This window comes from Chiloscyllium plagiosum, unplaced genomic scaffold, assembly GCF_037043375.1.
Source record: "Chiloscyllium plagiosum isolate Xiang-an unplaced genomic scaffold, Cpla_swu_hap1 HiC_scaffold_24, whole genome shotgun sequence".
Lineage (NCBI taxonomy): Eukaryota > Metazoa > Chordata > Chondrichthyes > Orectolobiformes > Hemiscylliidae > Chiloscyllium > Chiloscyllium plagiosum.
This window is the reverse complement of record NW_028270162.1, coordinates 64,078,774-64,095,354: the sequence shown is the minus strand read 5'-3', so window position 1 is coordinate 64,095,354 and position 16,581 is coordinate 64,078,774. Positions and strand designations below refer to the sequence as shown.

The 16,581-nt window shown below is 43.8% G+C and overlaps 1 protein-coding gene across 1 annotated transcript in view; it reads right to left on the bottom strand.

Annotated features, from left to right (window-relative positions):
* upb1 (ureidopropionase, beta) overlaps nucleotides 1-16,581 on the bottom strand; it is a 175,146-nt gene that overhangs the window by 9,751 nt on the left and 148,814 nt on the right. The window contains exon 8 of the mRNA XM_043716199.2: nucleotides 3,221-3,263. Within this exon, the coding sequence (XP_043572134.1) occupies nucleotides 3,221-3,263 (43 nt within the window). The remainder of the gene's footprint in view (nucleotides 1-3,220; nucleotides 3,264-16,581) is intronic.

Genomic DNA, 16,581 nt, shown 5'->3' with positions numbered 1-16,581 from the left:
CAATCATGTTAAGAGAACATAGAACTGTACAACACAGCAATGGTTCATTTGGCCCACGATGTTGTGCTGAACATGATGCCAAATTAAACTAATCCCTTCCTCCTGCCCTTCGTCCACATCCCTCCATTCCTTACATATTCATGTGCTTATGTACATGTCCCTTAAATGCCCCTATCGTCTCTACCTTCATCACCACCATCCCGGCAGTGCCTTCCAGACTCCTACCATTCTATGTAAAAAACTTGCTCCGCACATCTCCTTTGAACTTCCCCCCCCTCTCACCTTAAATGCATGTCCCCTAGTATCAGACATTTCACCTCTGGAAAAATGATTCTGACTGTAAACACCAACTATGCATCTCATAATTTTAATCAACTTCTATCAAGTCTCCCCTCAGCCTCTACTGCTCGAGAGAAAATAACTCAAGGTGTTCTAGCCTCTCCTCATACCCTCTAATCCAGACAGCATCCTGGTCAATCCTCTCCAAAGCCTCCACATCCTTCCTGTTGAAGTGAATGCAATATTCTTAAACGTGGCCTTACCAAAGTCTTACAAAGCTGCAACATGACATCATGACTCGTGTACTCAATTCCCCAACCAATAAAGGCAAGCATGCCAACGGCCTCAGTTATCACCTTATCTACTTGTGTGGCCACTTTCAGGGAGGCTATGGACTTGAACCCCCAGATCTCTCTACACATCAACACTGTTCAGGGCCTGCCATAAACTGTACACTTTTTCTTAACATTTGATCTCCCAAAGAGCAGAATCTCACAGTTGTACAGATTAAACTACATCTGCCATTTCTCTGCCCATATCTGTGGCTGATTTATATCTTGCTGTATCCTTTGACAACCTTTTACACTATCCATAACTCCACTGATTTTTGTATCGTTTGCAAACTTACTAAACCACCCATCCACATGTTCTTCGAAGTCTTTTATATAAATCACAAATAGCAGAATTCCCAGTACAGATCCCTTGGAACACCACTAGTCACGGACTTCCAGCCTGAAAAACATTATTCCCCCGCTACCCTCTGCCTTCTACGGGCAAGCCGATTCTGAATCCATGCTTCCAAGTCACTATGGATCTCATGCATCTTAATCTTTTCAATGAGCCTACCATAAGGGATCTTGTTCAAAACCTTAAAAACAACATCCACTGCTCTACCCTTATTCATCACCTTTATCACCTCTTTGAAAAATTCAAACAAGTTAGTATGACATGACCTGCCCTGCACAAACCCATGCTGACTTTCCTTACTTAGGCCATGTTTTCCAAATGTACGTAAATCCTATCCCTAAGAATTCTCTCCAATAGGTTGCCAACAACCAATGTGGGACTCACTGGTCTGTAATTTCCTGGATTATCCCTACTTCCCTTCATGAACAGAGGAAGGACAACAGCTATTCGCCAGTCCTCCAGGATCTCTCAACTGGCTAACGAGGATGCAAATATCTTTTGATATTTGTACAATTTAATATAAAAAAGCCCCAGCAATCTCCCCTCTTGCCTCTCTCAATACCATCAGGCCCTGTGGACATATCCATCTTAATGCTCTTCAAGAGATCCAACACAATTTCTTTCTTGATCTCAAAATGCAATTAGCATACATACCTTCCACCCCATTATCCTCCATATCTTTCTTCTGGATCAATATCAACCCAAAGTACTCACTTAGGATCTCATCCATATCCTCTGCCTCCAAGCACAAATCCTTTCCTTTATCCTTGAGTTGTCCTATCGTCACCGTAGTTACCCTTTTATTTTTAAAAATATGTATAGAATGCCTTGGGAATTTCTTTAACCCTACTTGCCAAGGTCATTCCAAACCCTTTTGTGCTCTCCTAATTGAATCCTTTCTTGTTTTCTTTATATTCCTCACAGGCCCTGTCCGATTTTTGCTTCCTAAATCTTAGATGCTTTTCTCCTTTAGACTAAATTCACAATCTCCCTTGTTATCCAAACGTCCCTCACCTTGCCATCCTTGTCCTTCCTCCTTACTGGAACACGGCGGTCCTGAACTCTGATCAGCAGATGTTTCAACAACTCCCACATGTAATCTTCCCTTGGTACATGTGACAACAATAAATCAAATCAAATTCCTGTTACCCTTGTTGGGGAGATTTCACTGGGGTGTTTAATGTAGGGCTAGGGAGGGTGACACTAGTTCTGCAACAGACACTTCTAGTTCCAGCCCTGAAATGGTTAACAACAGCCAAGCGAGCTGCTGCTGGCGACTGCATGAGTACCTGGCTGGAGCTTGTAAGGGATATGCATAATGTTAATTAAATCTTGGAGCCTGTAAATACCAGCCAGTATCAATTGCCCCATCGAAACTCGGGATTAATAAAGAAACCGATCGGAATCTGTAACTGTTAGACAAGTGTGAATTGCTCTATCGGAACCTGTAACTGTTAAGTGTGAATGGCTCTATTTAAGTCTAAAGTTGATAAGTGTAATTGTCAATTTAGTTAAACTGAAACTATTGAAAATGGCTAGCCTGTCAGACGCATAGTAATTCCTTGAAACAATGAACTATTGAATACGGGATCGGAACCGCTCCCGGGGATGGCTGAGCCATTGTCAAGCACAGCAGGAGCTGGACAGGCACTTCGATGCGGCCAATAGGAGGACGGATCCCCAGCGCGCGCAGATGAATGGACCAATGGGGAAGGCGAACTGACCGGGGACTCCAGGCAGCGCGAAGTATAATTGTGTCAAGTTTGAACGAGAAGGGAGAACGCCTTCTTGCATGCTTGTAGATTCGTTGTATCAGTTAAGATTCTGTGAATAAACGGCTGTCTGCGTCTAACCATAGTTGCCAGTGTGAGTCTCTCCTTCCGAAAGAACACGCAAAGACGGGACCCCGCGGGTCCGTCTTAACACCCTTTATGTTCTCGCTAACAATCCAGCAGCTACTTTTAGTTATTGTTGTGCCCATTTTATTCTGATACTCTTTGTTCATGGATCCTTGAATCATATTCACTTCAGTTTCTTACCTGTTCACCATTTAAAATGTACTCAGATCTTTTATGGCACAAAATGCATGATTAAAATCAACTTTAATAAACATCAAGCTTTATCAAGAACTAAAGTTTTTTTTGATACAAGTACTCACCTACAAAAGATGGGTTAAATAATGAAAGCTATGGAAACAACTTAGCAGGATAAAATAAAAAGGAAGAGGAAGAACAAACTGATCTTGCTTGCTTACCCTTCTGCCCATCACCTGAAGTAAATTCATTCTTGAAACATTCCTGGGTAGAGAAATAAGCAGGAGGTGCATTCAGTATGAGCAGCAGTCAATCCAGTGGACAGAACAGTGGGACATCTGAGCTGAGGCTGTTTCCTCAGCTATCATAGCACTCCCACTGGACATAGATAATGCTCACAACAGATCAAGATGGGCTCTGCAAAGTTGCACCTAACCTTACATAATTAGCAGCAATTCACAACAATATTCTCAAGACATGGTAGGATACCAGATAACTAAGAAACCAATGATATGCAGGTCCCCATTCTCCCATCTGATGGATAGAAACTAGACAGTGTCAATTCCCGACATCAAACTTAAAGCTGGTACCTGGCATCTCCTCTTGGCCTCCATCATAAAGGCAGTCCCCAATATCTCAGGACACACGCCATGAGCAATGACCACCTGCTCCTTTCCATCCACAGAGGTTGGCACTGGATAGGTACCAGCCTCTCTGCACCCTCATGGCACACTGTTGACCCACTTACAGTACAGGATCTGCAGTTTACTGCTGCACTTTGGAGCACACCACCCCCTTTCATTGGAATGCTGCTTCCAGGGCAGGTTATTCCTGGGAACAGGCACCAGGTCATGGATTGGACTCCGGTCTCGCACATTGTCTCAGTGCTCTTACGTTGTGGAGTCTCACCTTGCATTATTGCACTTTGCCCTCTCAGCCATAGCTTAAAAGGCTCACAGTCCTTCTGTCTTGTCTTGCTGTTAAATATATATATAGTGCCAGGCAGTATATATTGCTATACATTAATTTCACACATGCACATATGCCATCACTCTGCATTGTGGTTAAACCAAATGGCCATGTCTCAAAGTCTAAGCTCATATTATCCTCCAAAAGATAATAACCTTTAAACATATTTCAAATCCACACTTTTATTTCAGTTAGCCACACTCCATAAAACACTCACCCCACTGATTACTAGTTCTCCATATTTATACAACCAATTCAAACCCAATTAATTCTTCATTAATATACCCACCACGTGTTTTAGCATTCTATTAGGTCTCAGGCATTCCTTCAGACCATATGAGGAGATAACAATCTACAGTCAGGCCAAGGGAGACAGCCTTCTGTCAGGGTGGAGTCCCTGAATATGTTAAGGACATTGTTTAAGATCAGTACACCCAGTTGGCGGTCAGACGCAAAGTCAACATCACTATAGTCCATGGAATTGACCACGTTCAGTCCCGTAGGTCCACTATAACTAGGGTGAGGAGTGGTGGTAATTCAGTTAGGAACTCTGCAGAGATCAGAGGTCCAATCAGTCTTCGGCAGGGGAGGTTGACAGTCAGGCTGTTCAAGGAACTGGTGGACCATGCTCAGTTCTGGGATCAGCTCAAAGAAAGTGGAGGGATTATTATGAGTCACTGTTGTGGCAGAGAAGTTGGAGAAGTCAATTCTCGAGATTGGAGAAATCAATGTTGAGGTGCAGAGAGGACAATAACTGAGAAGGAGGGAGAACACAGCATATAAAGGGGGAGTTCAGGGGACGTTTAGAGCATGGCTTCCTGTGGTGTGGGATGGGGAGTGGATTATATTAACAATCACAACCACCACCCACTTCAACAGGGCAACAGTGCTGCATAATGAATGAATGACTATAGGGCCTGGGCTCAGGGGGTAATGTTGTATTTCAAATAGGTTTGTGGGAACATTTGGAATCTCAGTTTTGCCATGCTTACCAGGGACTGCTAGGAAGAATGCAACATGGAGGTTCAAAGGGTACTCCAGGTTTATCAGACTCACTGTGTCAAGCATGAGCGGTGATGCCATCCATACTCATGTAAAAAGTAAATATGCACTGGAAATGGAAGGCAGCTGTCAGTCAGCACACCTGGAGTGAGTGTAGTAAGTGTTTATTTTCTATCTGAGGGAACAGGCTCTACTCCAGAGTAATAGGAGGTCCTTCATGGGATAATTGCATTAATCAGGCACTTTCACAATACAGTGTAAAGTCAGACATCCAATTTCAAATCAGATGTTAACTCCTGATCTAATTTTCTTCCATGTCTGCAGCTTTGTTTAATATTCGTGACATTAAAAAAAGTTACCACTGACCAATCAACCAAACTGTACTCACCTCATCTAGTTTAGTTTCATGCTCAATTTTAATTTTATTTTCCATAACCTCACACTTCATGCTTCTTTTCCAGGTTTACTGTTGGCTCCTTTGTGCAAACAGTTCACTTTTCATGATTCGGAGATGCTGGTGTTGGACTGGGGTGTACAAAGTTAAAAACCACACAACACCAGGTTATAGTCCAACAGGTTTACTTGGAAGCACACTAGCTTTCGGAGTGACGCTCCTTCATCAAGGTGACTATCACCTGATGAAGGAGCGTCGCTCCGAAAGCTAGTGCTTCTAATTAAACCTGTTGGACTATAACCTGGTGTTGTGTGATTTTTAACTTAGTTCATTTTTCAGCAGAGTTATATTGTCTTTAGTGCTTTAAGAATGTCATTGAGGTTACTTCAATGGTCAGCTAAGAAAGCTTGACAATTCTTTAAATTCAGTTCATAAATTTTGCAAATTGCCTCCTGTTTTTCATATTCTTGAGCACGCGCTTCGTCTAATTCCATTCTCTCCAAAGGGATCGCTTCCCATTCTGAATTTCTAATTTATGTTCAAAATCAAGTAATTCTTTCTGCAGTTCTATACATCAATAATACATTCAGCTTTTCCACTCACCTTCAAAGCATGTCTTTTTTCTGTTTTGTTATTAGCTCGGAGTATTATTGCTATCTGCTTTGTCACAATTTGGATGTGCTTTTCCTGCATTTTCAATTCACGCTGTTGTGAAACTTCTTCAATTGCCATTAATTTTCCTCCTTGGCTTTTTTTAAACTGTAGGTCACGTTTTGGACTCATCTTTAGTCTGTGTATCAATGTTAACAGCAGCTTTGTGTGGAGCACATATACCAGAATTAGACCTTTTTGAATGGCCTGCTCCCTGATAGTAAAGGCTTTATAACACTGTCCTCCCCAAAACACAACATGGTACTCCACTCCTTTCAGAACATAAAAGATACCAAAGCACAGTTTCAAAGAGAGATGGGATATTTTCCCCAGTGTCCTAACCAAAGTTAACTTCAAACCAAATAATACAACGAAACTGAGTTAACAAAACTGAAAGTGATGGAGAAATTCAGCAGGTCGGGCAGCATCTGTGGAGAGAGAAACATGGTTAATGTTATGTAATGGTATGACTCCATTTCAGAACTGGGTTGCTCGCTGTAGTCTCCAGGAGAATCTTCAAACACTGTAAACTCCAGGAAAGTGGAAGTTTTGCACGAGTAGTTCGAGAGGGTTTAAACTAGTATTGCAGGGGGGTGGGAACCTGAGCTGTCTACCGGAGGTGAGAGCTGATGCAGATGAGGCAATAGCAAGAGGTAGACCAGCTAGTGGGGAGGATTTTCCTGGCAAGGAACCAAGGTATCAGTTAAAGTGTGTTTGCTTTAACGCAAGGAGTATCAGGAATAAAAGTGACGAACTTAGAGCATGGATCAGTATCTGGTGCTATGATGGTGTGGCCATAACAGAGACATGGGTTTCTCAGGGGCAGGAATGGTTGCTGGATGTTCCAGGGTTTAGAGCATTTAAAAAGAATAGGGAGGGGGGAAAAAAGAGGAGGGGGTGTAGCACTACTAATCAGAGAGGGCATCACAGCTACAGAAGCTTCCATTGTCGAGGAAGATCTGCCTACTGAGTCAGAATGGGTGGAAATTAGGAACAGCAAGGGAGCAGTCACCTCTTTAGGGGTTTACTACAGGCCCCCCAATAGCAGCAGGGAGATGGAAGAAAGCATAGCTCGGCAGATTTTGGAAAGGTGTGGACGTAGTAGGGTTGTTGTAATGGGTGACTTTAACTTTCCCAATATTGATTGGAACCTCCTTCGAGCAGAAGATTTGAATGGAGCTGTTTTTGTAAGGTGTGTTCAGGAGGGTTTCCTAACTCAGTACGTTGACAGGCTGACGAAGGGAGAGGCCATTCTATACTTAGTGCTCGACAATGAGCCAGGGCAGGTATCAGATCTTGTGGTGGGAGAGCATTTTGGTGATAGTGACCACAACTGCCTCACATTCTACATAGCTATGGAGGAGGAGAGGATTAGGCAAAATGGGAGGATATTTAATTGGGGAAGAGGAAACTATGATGCGATTAGACATGAGTTAGGAAGCATGGATTGGGAGCAATTGTTCCATGGTAAAGGCACTATAGACATGTGGAGACTGTTTAAGGAAGAGTTGTTGCAAGTGATGAATAAATATGTCCCTCTGAGACAGGCAAGAAGGGGGAAGATAAAGGAACCTTGGATGACGAGAGCGGTGGAGCTTCTCGTCAAAATGAAAAAAGTAGCTTACGTAAGGTGGAGGAAGCTAGGATCAAGCTCAGCTCTACAGGATTACAGGCAGGCAAGGAAGGAGCTTAAAAATGGTCTGAGGAGAGCCAGGAGAGGGGGCGAGAAAGGTTTGGCAGAACGGATTAGGGAGAACACAAAGGCATTTTACACTTATGTGAGGAATAAGAGAATGGTCAAAGAAAGAGTAGGCCTGATCAGGGATAGCATAGAGAATTTGTGTGTGGAGTCTGAGGAGGTAGGGGAAGCCCTAAAATGAGTTTTTTGCTTCTGTCTTTACGAAAGAAACAAACTTTGTAGTGAATGAAACCTTTGAAGAGCAGGTGTGCATGAAATTAAGATTGACAAGTCACCAGGCCCGGACCAGATTTGTCCTCGGCTGCTTTGGGAAACGAGAAATGCAAGTGTTTCGCCACTTGCGAAGATCTTTTCATCCTCGCTCTCCACTGGAGTCGTACCTGAGGACTGGAGAGAGGCAAATGTAATTCCTCTCTTCAAGAAAGGAAATAGGGAAATCCCCGGCAATTACAGACCATTAAGTCTCACGTCTGTCGTCTGCAAGATGTTAGAAAGGATTCTGAGGGATAGGATTTATGACCATCTGGAAGAGCATGGCTTGATTAAATGCAGTCAACACGGCTTTGTAAGGGGCAGGTCATGCCTCACAAACCTTATTGAGTTCTTTGAGGATGTGACTAGAAAAGTTGATGAGGGACGAGCTGTGGATGTGGTGTATATGGATTTTAGCAAGGCATTTGATAAGGTTCTGCGCTGAAAATGTGTTGCTGGAGAAGCGTAGGTCAGGCAGCATCCAGGGAACAGGAGAATCGACGTTTCGGGCATAAGCCCTTCTTCAGGATAAGGTACCCCATGGTAGGCTCATTCAGAAGGTCAGGAGGAATGGGATTCAGGGGAACATAGCTGTCTGGATACAGAATTGGCTGGCCAACAGAAGACAGCGAGTGGTAGTAAAGGAAAATATTCTGCCTGGAAGTCTGTGGTGAGTGGTGTTCCACAGGGCTCTGTCTTTGGGCCTCTATTGTTTGTAATTTTTATTAATGACTTGGATGAGGGGATTGAAGGATGGGGAAGCAAGTTTGCAGATGACACAAAGGTTGGAGGTGTTGTTGACAGTATAGAGGGCTGTTGTAGGCTGCAGCGGGACATTGACAGGATGCAGAGATGGGCTGAGAGGTGGCAGATGGAGTTCAACCTGGATAAATGCGAGGTAATGCATTTTGAAAGGTCAAATTTGAAAGCTGAGTACAGGATTAAGGCTAGGATTCTTGGTAGTGTGGAGGAACAGAGGGATGTTGGGGTGCAGGTACATAGATCCCTTAAAATGGCCACCCAAGTGGACAGGGTTGTTAAGAAAGCATTTGGTGTTTTGGCTTTCATTAACAGGGGGATTGAGTTTAAAAGTCGTGAGATCTTGTTGCAGCTCTATAAAACTTTGGTTAGACCGCACTTGGAATACTGCGTTCAGTTCTGGTCGCTCTATTGTTAGAAAGATGTGAATGCTTTGGAGAGGGTTCAGAGGAGGTTTACCAGGATGCTGCCTGGACTGGAGAGCTTATCTTATAAGGAGAGGTTGACTGAGCTCAGACTTTTTTCATTGGAGAAAAGGAGGAGAAGAGGGGACCTAATTGAGGTATACAAGGTAATGAGAGGCATAGATAGAGTCGATAGCCAGAGACTATTACCCAGGGCAGAAATGACTAACACGAGGGGTCATAGTTTTAAGCTGGTTGGAGGAAAGTATAGAGGGGATGTCAGAGGCGGGTTTTTTACACAGAGTTCTGAGAGCATGGAATGCGTTGCCAGCAGCAGTTGTGGAGGCAGGGTCATTGGGGACATTTAAGAGACTCCTCGACATACATATGGTCACAGAAATTTGAGGGTGCATGCATGAGGATCAGTGGTCGGCTCAACATCGTGGGCTGAAGGGCCTGTTCTGTGCTGTACTGTTCTATGTTCTATGAAAATCCTTGAAGGTTGGTCACCCCATTACAGCTGTTTCTGCAGGTTCGTGTGTAGATTGAGTTTGTTAGTTTAGTGTTGTAACAGGCATGCGTATCATTAGAAAAGGTCTTCTCAGGATGAATTATTTTTTACAAGTACCTTCACAAAACATTTCTGTGGCATTGATGACAAACCACAAGTGTCGAAGAACCTACCACTGAGGGGAGCTGCAGCCTCAAGAATTGACATTCTGATGGCTTGCAGAGAACAGAACTGCAGCTGAAACCCAATTCCTTCTGGCTGTAATTTGGAGCCACTTACTGGATCAGTAATACATTGCAAAATGAGCCAGCTCCCTCACTATCTTCTACAGAGCCAGTTTAGCAGCTTCATTCTTTATAACCTGACCAGCTGTGTCAGTTGTGGTGCTGCCAAGCTATTCTAAGTCCCCTGCCCAAGGTACCTTCTGCAGCTTTGCTACTCTTAATGCTTCCTCTAAGTGTTGTTCAATATGGAGGAGCACCGATTCATCAGCTGAAAGGGTGAAGATGGAACATAGTAATCAGCAGAACATTTCCTGCCCATGTTTGACCTGATGTCACTGAATCTGATAGAGTCCAGAGTCAAGGGAGCGCAGAAGTAGTCAGTGCTAGGGATGCCAGGGGTCTGGTTGAAAGATTAGATTAGATTAGATTACAGTGTGAAAACAGGCCCTTCGGCCCAACAAGTCCACACCGACCCGCCGAAGCGCAACCCACCCATTCCCCTAATTTACCCCTTTACCTAACACTACGGGCAATTTAGCATGGCCAATTCACCTAACCTGCACATCTTTGGACTGTGGGAGGAAACTGGAGCACCCGGAGGAAACCCACGCAGACACGGGGAGAATGTGCAAACTCCACACAGTCAGTCGCCTGAGTCGGGAATTGAACCCGGGTCTCTGGTGCTGTGAAGCAGCAGTGCTAACCACTGTGCCACCGTGCCGCCCCGGTAAGCTTGAAGGTAAAAGCAATATGTCTGACAGGGGCTTTTCAACCCAGCCACAGAACCTCTGTGCTATTTCCTGACCAATTAGTGTGTGTGATGATGCCCAGCCTAGAGCCATTTCATTGGAACTGGGACCAAACAGAAATAAATTGATAAAATGGAAGCTAACATCTTTATTTTTTCTTGTTCCTGGGAAGTCACTGGCTGAGTCAACATTTACTGCTCATCCCTAATTGCCTTGGAGGTGGTGGTTGTGAGCTGCCTTCTTGACCTGCTCGGGTCCTCGGAGTGCAGTGAGACCTACAGTATAGGATGTTCCAGCAACTGACCCAGCTGGAAGGAATTGTCATATATTTATTTGCAAGTCGGAATGGTGTCTGACTTAGAGGGGAACTTGCAGATGGTGGTGTTTCCATGTCTCCGTTGCCCTTGATCTTCTAGATTGTAGAGGTCATGGGTTTGGAAGGTATTGTCTAATGAGCCTTGGTGAATTTATGCAGGGCATCTTTGGGCGGCACGGTGGCACAGTGGTTAGCACTGCTGCCTCGCAGCGCCAGAGACCCGGGTTCAATTCCCGACTCAGGCGACTGACTGTGTGGAGTTTGCACGTTCTCCCCGTGTCTGCGTGGGTTTCCTCCGGGTGCTCCGGTTTCCTCCCACAGTCCAAAGATGTGCAGGGTCAGGTGAATTGGCCATACCAAATTGCCCGTAGTGTTAGGTAATGGGTAAATGTAGGGGTATAGGTGGGTTTCGCTTCGGCGGGTCGGTGTGGACTTGTTGGGCCGAAGGGCCTGTTTCCACACTGTAATCTAATCTAATCTTGCTACAAAGCATCAGCGGTGGAGGAGGCAAATGTTTGTGGATGTGGTGCTAATCAAGCAGGCTGCTTTGTCCTGGATGCTGTCAAGCTTCTTGAGCATTGTTGGAGCTGCACCTATACAGGCAAACGAGTATTCCATACCAATCCTGATTTGTGTCTTGTAGACAGACTTTGGGGAATCAGGTGGTGAGTTACCTGCTGCAGTATTCCTAGCCTCTGATCTGGTCTTGTAGCCAGTTTTTACACAACTAGTCCAATTCAGATTCTGGCCAATGGAAACCCAGAATGTTGATAGTGCAGCACACAGTGATGGCAATGCCACAAAATGTGAAGGGATGGCTGCAAAATTCTCTATTGTTGGAGATGGTCATTGCCTGGCACTTATGTGGCAACATTCATGCCATATTTCAGCCCAAATCTGGTTATTATCCAGGTCTTGCTGCATTTGAACACTGACTGCTTAAATATGTGAGGAAAAGCAAACCATACTGAACATTGTGCGATCATCACCAAACATCCCCACTTCTGATCATTGGGGATGGAAGGTCATTGATGAAGCAACTGAACTGGTTGAGCCTAGGGCAGAAGCTGGCAGACCTGCTGATCTTTTTCAGCAACTTCCATTTCGGTCACCAACTTCAAAAAGAAGTGTAGATAACGCTCCTATCTGCATTAATGGTGCAGAGGTGTAGATGGTGGAGAGCTTCAAGCTCCTAGCATTAAAAATATCAATAAACTCTTCTGGTCCATCCATGTGGACATTACAGACAAGAAAGCACACCAATTCCTCTACTTCCTCAAGGCTCAGGAAATTTGGCATTTCCACAAAGAATCTTACGAATTTCTATAGATGCACTATAGAAAGCCTCCTATCCCATACCCATCATTTGCTTTGCCCAAGACCACAAGAAATTAGAGAGTTGAGGGCAGCCCGGTCCATCACAAAACCCAGCTTTCCTTCCATTGACTGTCTATACTCCCCACTGCCTCAGGAAAGCAGCCAAACAAAATCAAAGACCTCTCACACCCCAGTTATATTCACTTTCACCCTCTTCCATCAGGCAAAAGAAAGAAAAGTTTGAAAAAACATACCAACTGATTCAAGAACCGCGTCTTTCTGGTTGTTATCAGACTGATTAATGAACCTCTCACATACCGGAGTTGATCTCTCTCTCTGCTCCGTCTCTGTAGCTGTAACACTGTTGTGATGATGCTGCTCCTTTAACAAGGTTATGTTGTTCTTGGTTTCTTTCAAAAGTGTTTTATGAGAAACAGGTTCTGAAATGTCTGGCTTGATCTACTTGAGGAAGCTTTTAAGTTTAAAAAAAAAAAAGCCTGTACAATAAAAGGGGAGCGGCCAGTTTTCCTAGCTCAGCTTACCTCTGGTTTGGTTTGATTTGGGTTTTAGCAGTCTGGCTGTCCAAAAAAGTAGTCAGTCAGTTGTGAAGCAACTGGACTCAAAGAAGCAGGACCATGCTGATCCGCCCTCTCTCCTGTAAGAACCGGTGTTGGACTTTTCCTTTTTTCACAAAGCAGGGTTTATGAGGATTGTTGCAAGTATTTGGAATAGCATCATTAAGTTGCAGTAATCTGTTGGGTTTTTGGATAGTTGAGTTATTCTGTATTCTGTTCTCTTTTGCTTGTGTTTCATTTGGTAATATTGCAGATAAATTCTGTTTGGTTTGAAACAAGTGGTTGGGCCAACTGCATCACTCCTGGACTATCCATTGTCCTGAAGAAGGGCTTATGCCCGAAACGTCGATTCTCCTGTCCCCTGGATGCTGCCTGACCTGCTGCGCTTTTCCAGCAACACATTTTCAGCTCTGATCTCCAGCATCTGCAGACCTCACTTTCTCCTATCCATTGTACACCTGCTTAAAACAACGGGCAATGTTAGGGTCCAGGCTACTTTCTTGAAATGTTTTGAGGGGGTCTGGCCTGGTCCATAAAAGACTGGAGGCTCGTTCGGGATTTATTCTATAGGTCCAAATTGGGATTATGGTGTTTGGACTCAAAAACACTGCGAGTGGCAGGTGTTAGTGACTTTCAGTCTGGGTGTTGATTTTGGTTGGTTTAAACAGTGCTTGGAACAGCAATGATTCGGAGATGCCGGCATTGGACTGGGGTGTACAAAGTTCAAAAATCACACAACACCAGGTTATAGTCTAACAGGTTTGATTGGAAGCACTAGCTTTCAGAGTGCTGCTTCTTCAGGTGGTCCACAACCACCTGATGAAGGAGCAGCGCTCCAAAAGCTAGTGCCTCCAATTAAACCTGTTGGACTATAACCTGGTGTTGTGAAATTTTTAACTTGGAACAGCAAAGGCTCTATCAGGCAGAGTTTTCAGAGAGTGGAAGTAGTGAGTTTGGGGGTTTTACAAAAGGTGGTTAAGGCAAAGCTGCGAGAATTAGCAGACAAGCTGCAGTTGGAGCTGCCTCCTTCCATGAGGAAAGGACAAATAATTACAGCAATAACTCAGCATTTAAATTCCTGGAAACACCATCAGAATCTTTGGAGATGGCTAAAATTCAACTGAAAACGAAACAGCTTGAGTTCGAGGCAAAAAGCAAGGACAACAGAAATGAAACAGTCTGAAGTACAATTAAAAACAGAGAAAAGGAATGAATCAGTATAGCAGAACAAAAAGAAAAAGAGAAGACAAAGAAAGTGCGAGAGAAAGACAGAAGAGGGAGATTGAGAGAGAGAAAAGAAGTAGAGGAAGTTTGAACTTCAGAAATTGGCACTTAGGATGAAGGCCGACGGTAAGCTTAGTGAGGAAGTCAGTGAAGATGAGCAAACCCATGATAACCAAAGGCCTGGTGAGGATCTGTTTAAATATTTTCATGCATTGCCTAAATTTGATGAGAAGGATGTGGAAGCCTTTTTCATTTCATTTGAAAAAGGTAGCTAAACAAATGTGGTGGCCAGTGACCATGTGGGTTTTGGTGATGCAAACAAAACTTGTAGGTACAGCTAGTGAGGTATTTGCATCACTATCACAGGAAGTATCCGGAGCATAAGAGGTGGTGAAGAAAGCCACCTTAAGTGCATATGAGCTTGTACCAGAAGCCTCTAGAAAACGTTTCAGGAATCGAAGGAGGGACCCTGGTCACATCGAGTTTGAAAGGATCAAAGTAATTTTGATAGGTGGATAAGGGCATTAAAAAAGAGCAAACCTATCACATTCTTAGAGAGAGACTATTTTGGAAGAACTAAAACATTCCCTTCCTGAAGTAGTGAGTACTCATTTAGAAAAGCAGAATGTTAAAAGGACAAGATTAGCAGCTGAAATGGCCAATTATGAGTTGGTCCATAAATCAAAGTTTGGCTTCCAAAATAAATTTCAATCCGTGAGGGATAGAAATTGGAGAAAAGAGAAATTCTCGCCTGGAAATGGAAAGGTAGATCTTGGTGAAGATCATAAGAATAACTTACAACAGGGTAAAAAGGAACCCCTTGAAGGGGAAAGCAAAGTTAAAAAGCTGTGTTTTTCTTCACTGCGATAAAAGGAGGCCAGGTGAAATCAGTGTTGGTGGGTTAGGAAAAGCACTAGTAAGCCAGATGCAGGATACCAGGATAAGCCAGTAAACGTTGTTGGGAGTGGTAACAGAAAGCACAGTGGAAGCTAGAAACCTGCACCTGAATGTACAAGCTGTTCGAAGGTTGGTTAAAAAGGAAGTGCCAGAAAACCTTAAACCATAGACCTGAGGAGGTAATGTTTACTCACGTAGGCCAGAAGCAGCAAGTAAAGAGGTTACAGTATTAAGAGATACAAGATCCACTCAATCTTTGATGTTGAAAGATGAGGAGAGATGGACCTCTGAAGGACTACTGCCAGAAAAGGTGCAAGTAATGGGAATTCACAGTGAAACTAGAAATGCTCAATTATGTAGAGTGAGGTTAGAATTATTAGATTAAATTCCCTACAGTGTGGAAACAGGCCCTTCGGCCCAACAAGTCCACACCAACCCTCCAAAGAGTAATCCACCCAGACCCATTTTCCTCCGACTAATATACCTAACACTATCAGCAATTTAGCATGGCCAATTCATCTAATCTGCACATCTTTTGACTGTGAGAAGAAACCAGAGCACCCGGAGGAAAGCCATGCAGACACGGGAAGAACGTGCAAACTCCACACAGACAGTCACCCGAGGCTGGAATCGAACCTGACTCCCTGGCGCTGTGAGGCACCAGTGCTAACCACTGAGCCACCGTGCCGCCCCAAGATGACATACCCCCAAAGTGAGTTACAGTGACGAGATCGCATCCGTAGTAATGGCACCAAAACCACTGGGTACCATCTGGTTACATGTGAACTATTGTAAAATCAATGCAGTTACCAAGATTGATGCATATCCAAATCCACGTTTAGAAGACGGTGTTGAAAAGATGGGACAAATAACCTATATTTCTAAGTTGGACTTGCTCAGAGGATACTGGCAGGTACCTTTGTTCGAAAGAGCAAAGACAATTTCTGCTTTCATAATGCCAAATGGATTATATCCATTTAAAGTCATGCAGTTTGGTATGATAAATGCGCCAGCCACATTTCAGAGTACTCTGTTGTGCCATATATATAGATGACCCGGTGATTGTTAGTCAGACATTGAGGAAACATTTGCAACATTTATCAGAATTGTTCAATCAACTTCTGGAGGCAGGCTTAGTGATAAACCTGGCTAAAAGAGAATTTGTCAAAGCCAAAGTCACCTTCCTTGGCCATGTTTCTGCACATGGACAAATGGCTCCACAGAATGCAAATGCAAAAGGTAATTGGGGTGTTTGAAGAGCCTGGGATTAAGTGAATTTTATTGAAAATTCATGCCAAACTTTAGCAGTCACTGAATTCCTAAAGAAAGGCAAGAGGTGTCAGTGGACAACGGACTGTCAAAAAGCATTTGACAGCCTGAAAGCTGTGTTAACCACTGCCTCAGTATTAGCCACACCTAATTACGCAAAACCAATCAATCAAGGTGGCTATCGATGCGAGTGATTTGGGTGTCGGTGCTTTGCTCTTACAAGAGGAGAATGAGAAGATAGAAAAAAAGACTTATCAGGTGTTTCTCCAGGAACCTGAACATTCACCAGCAGAAATATTTTACAGTTGAGAAGCTTGGTGTTGGCATTACGACATTTCAATATTTATGTTACCAGAAACTTAGCTGAGAC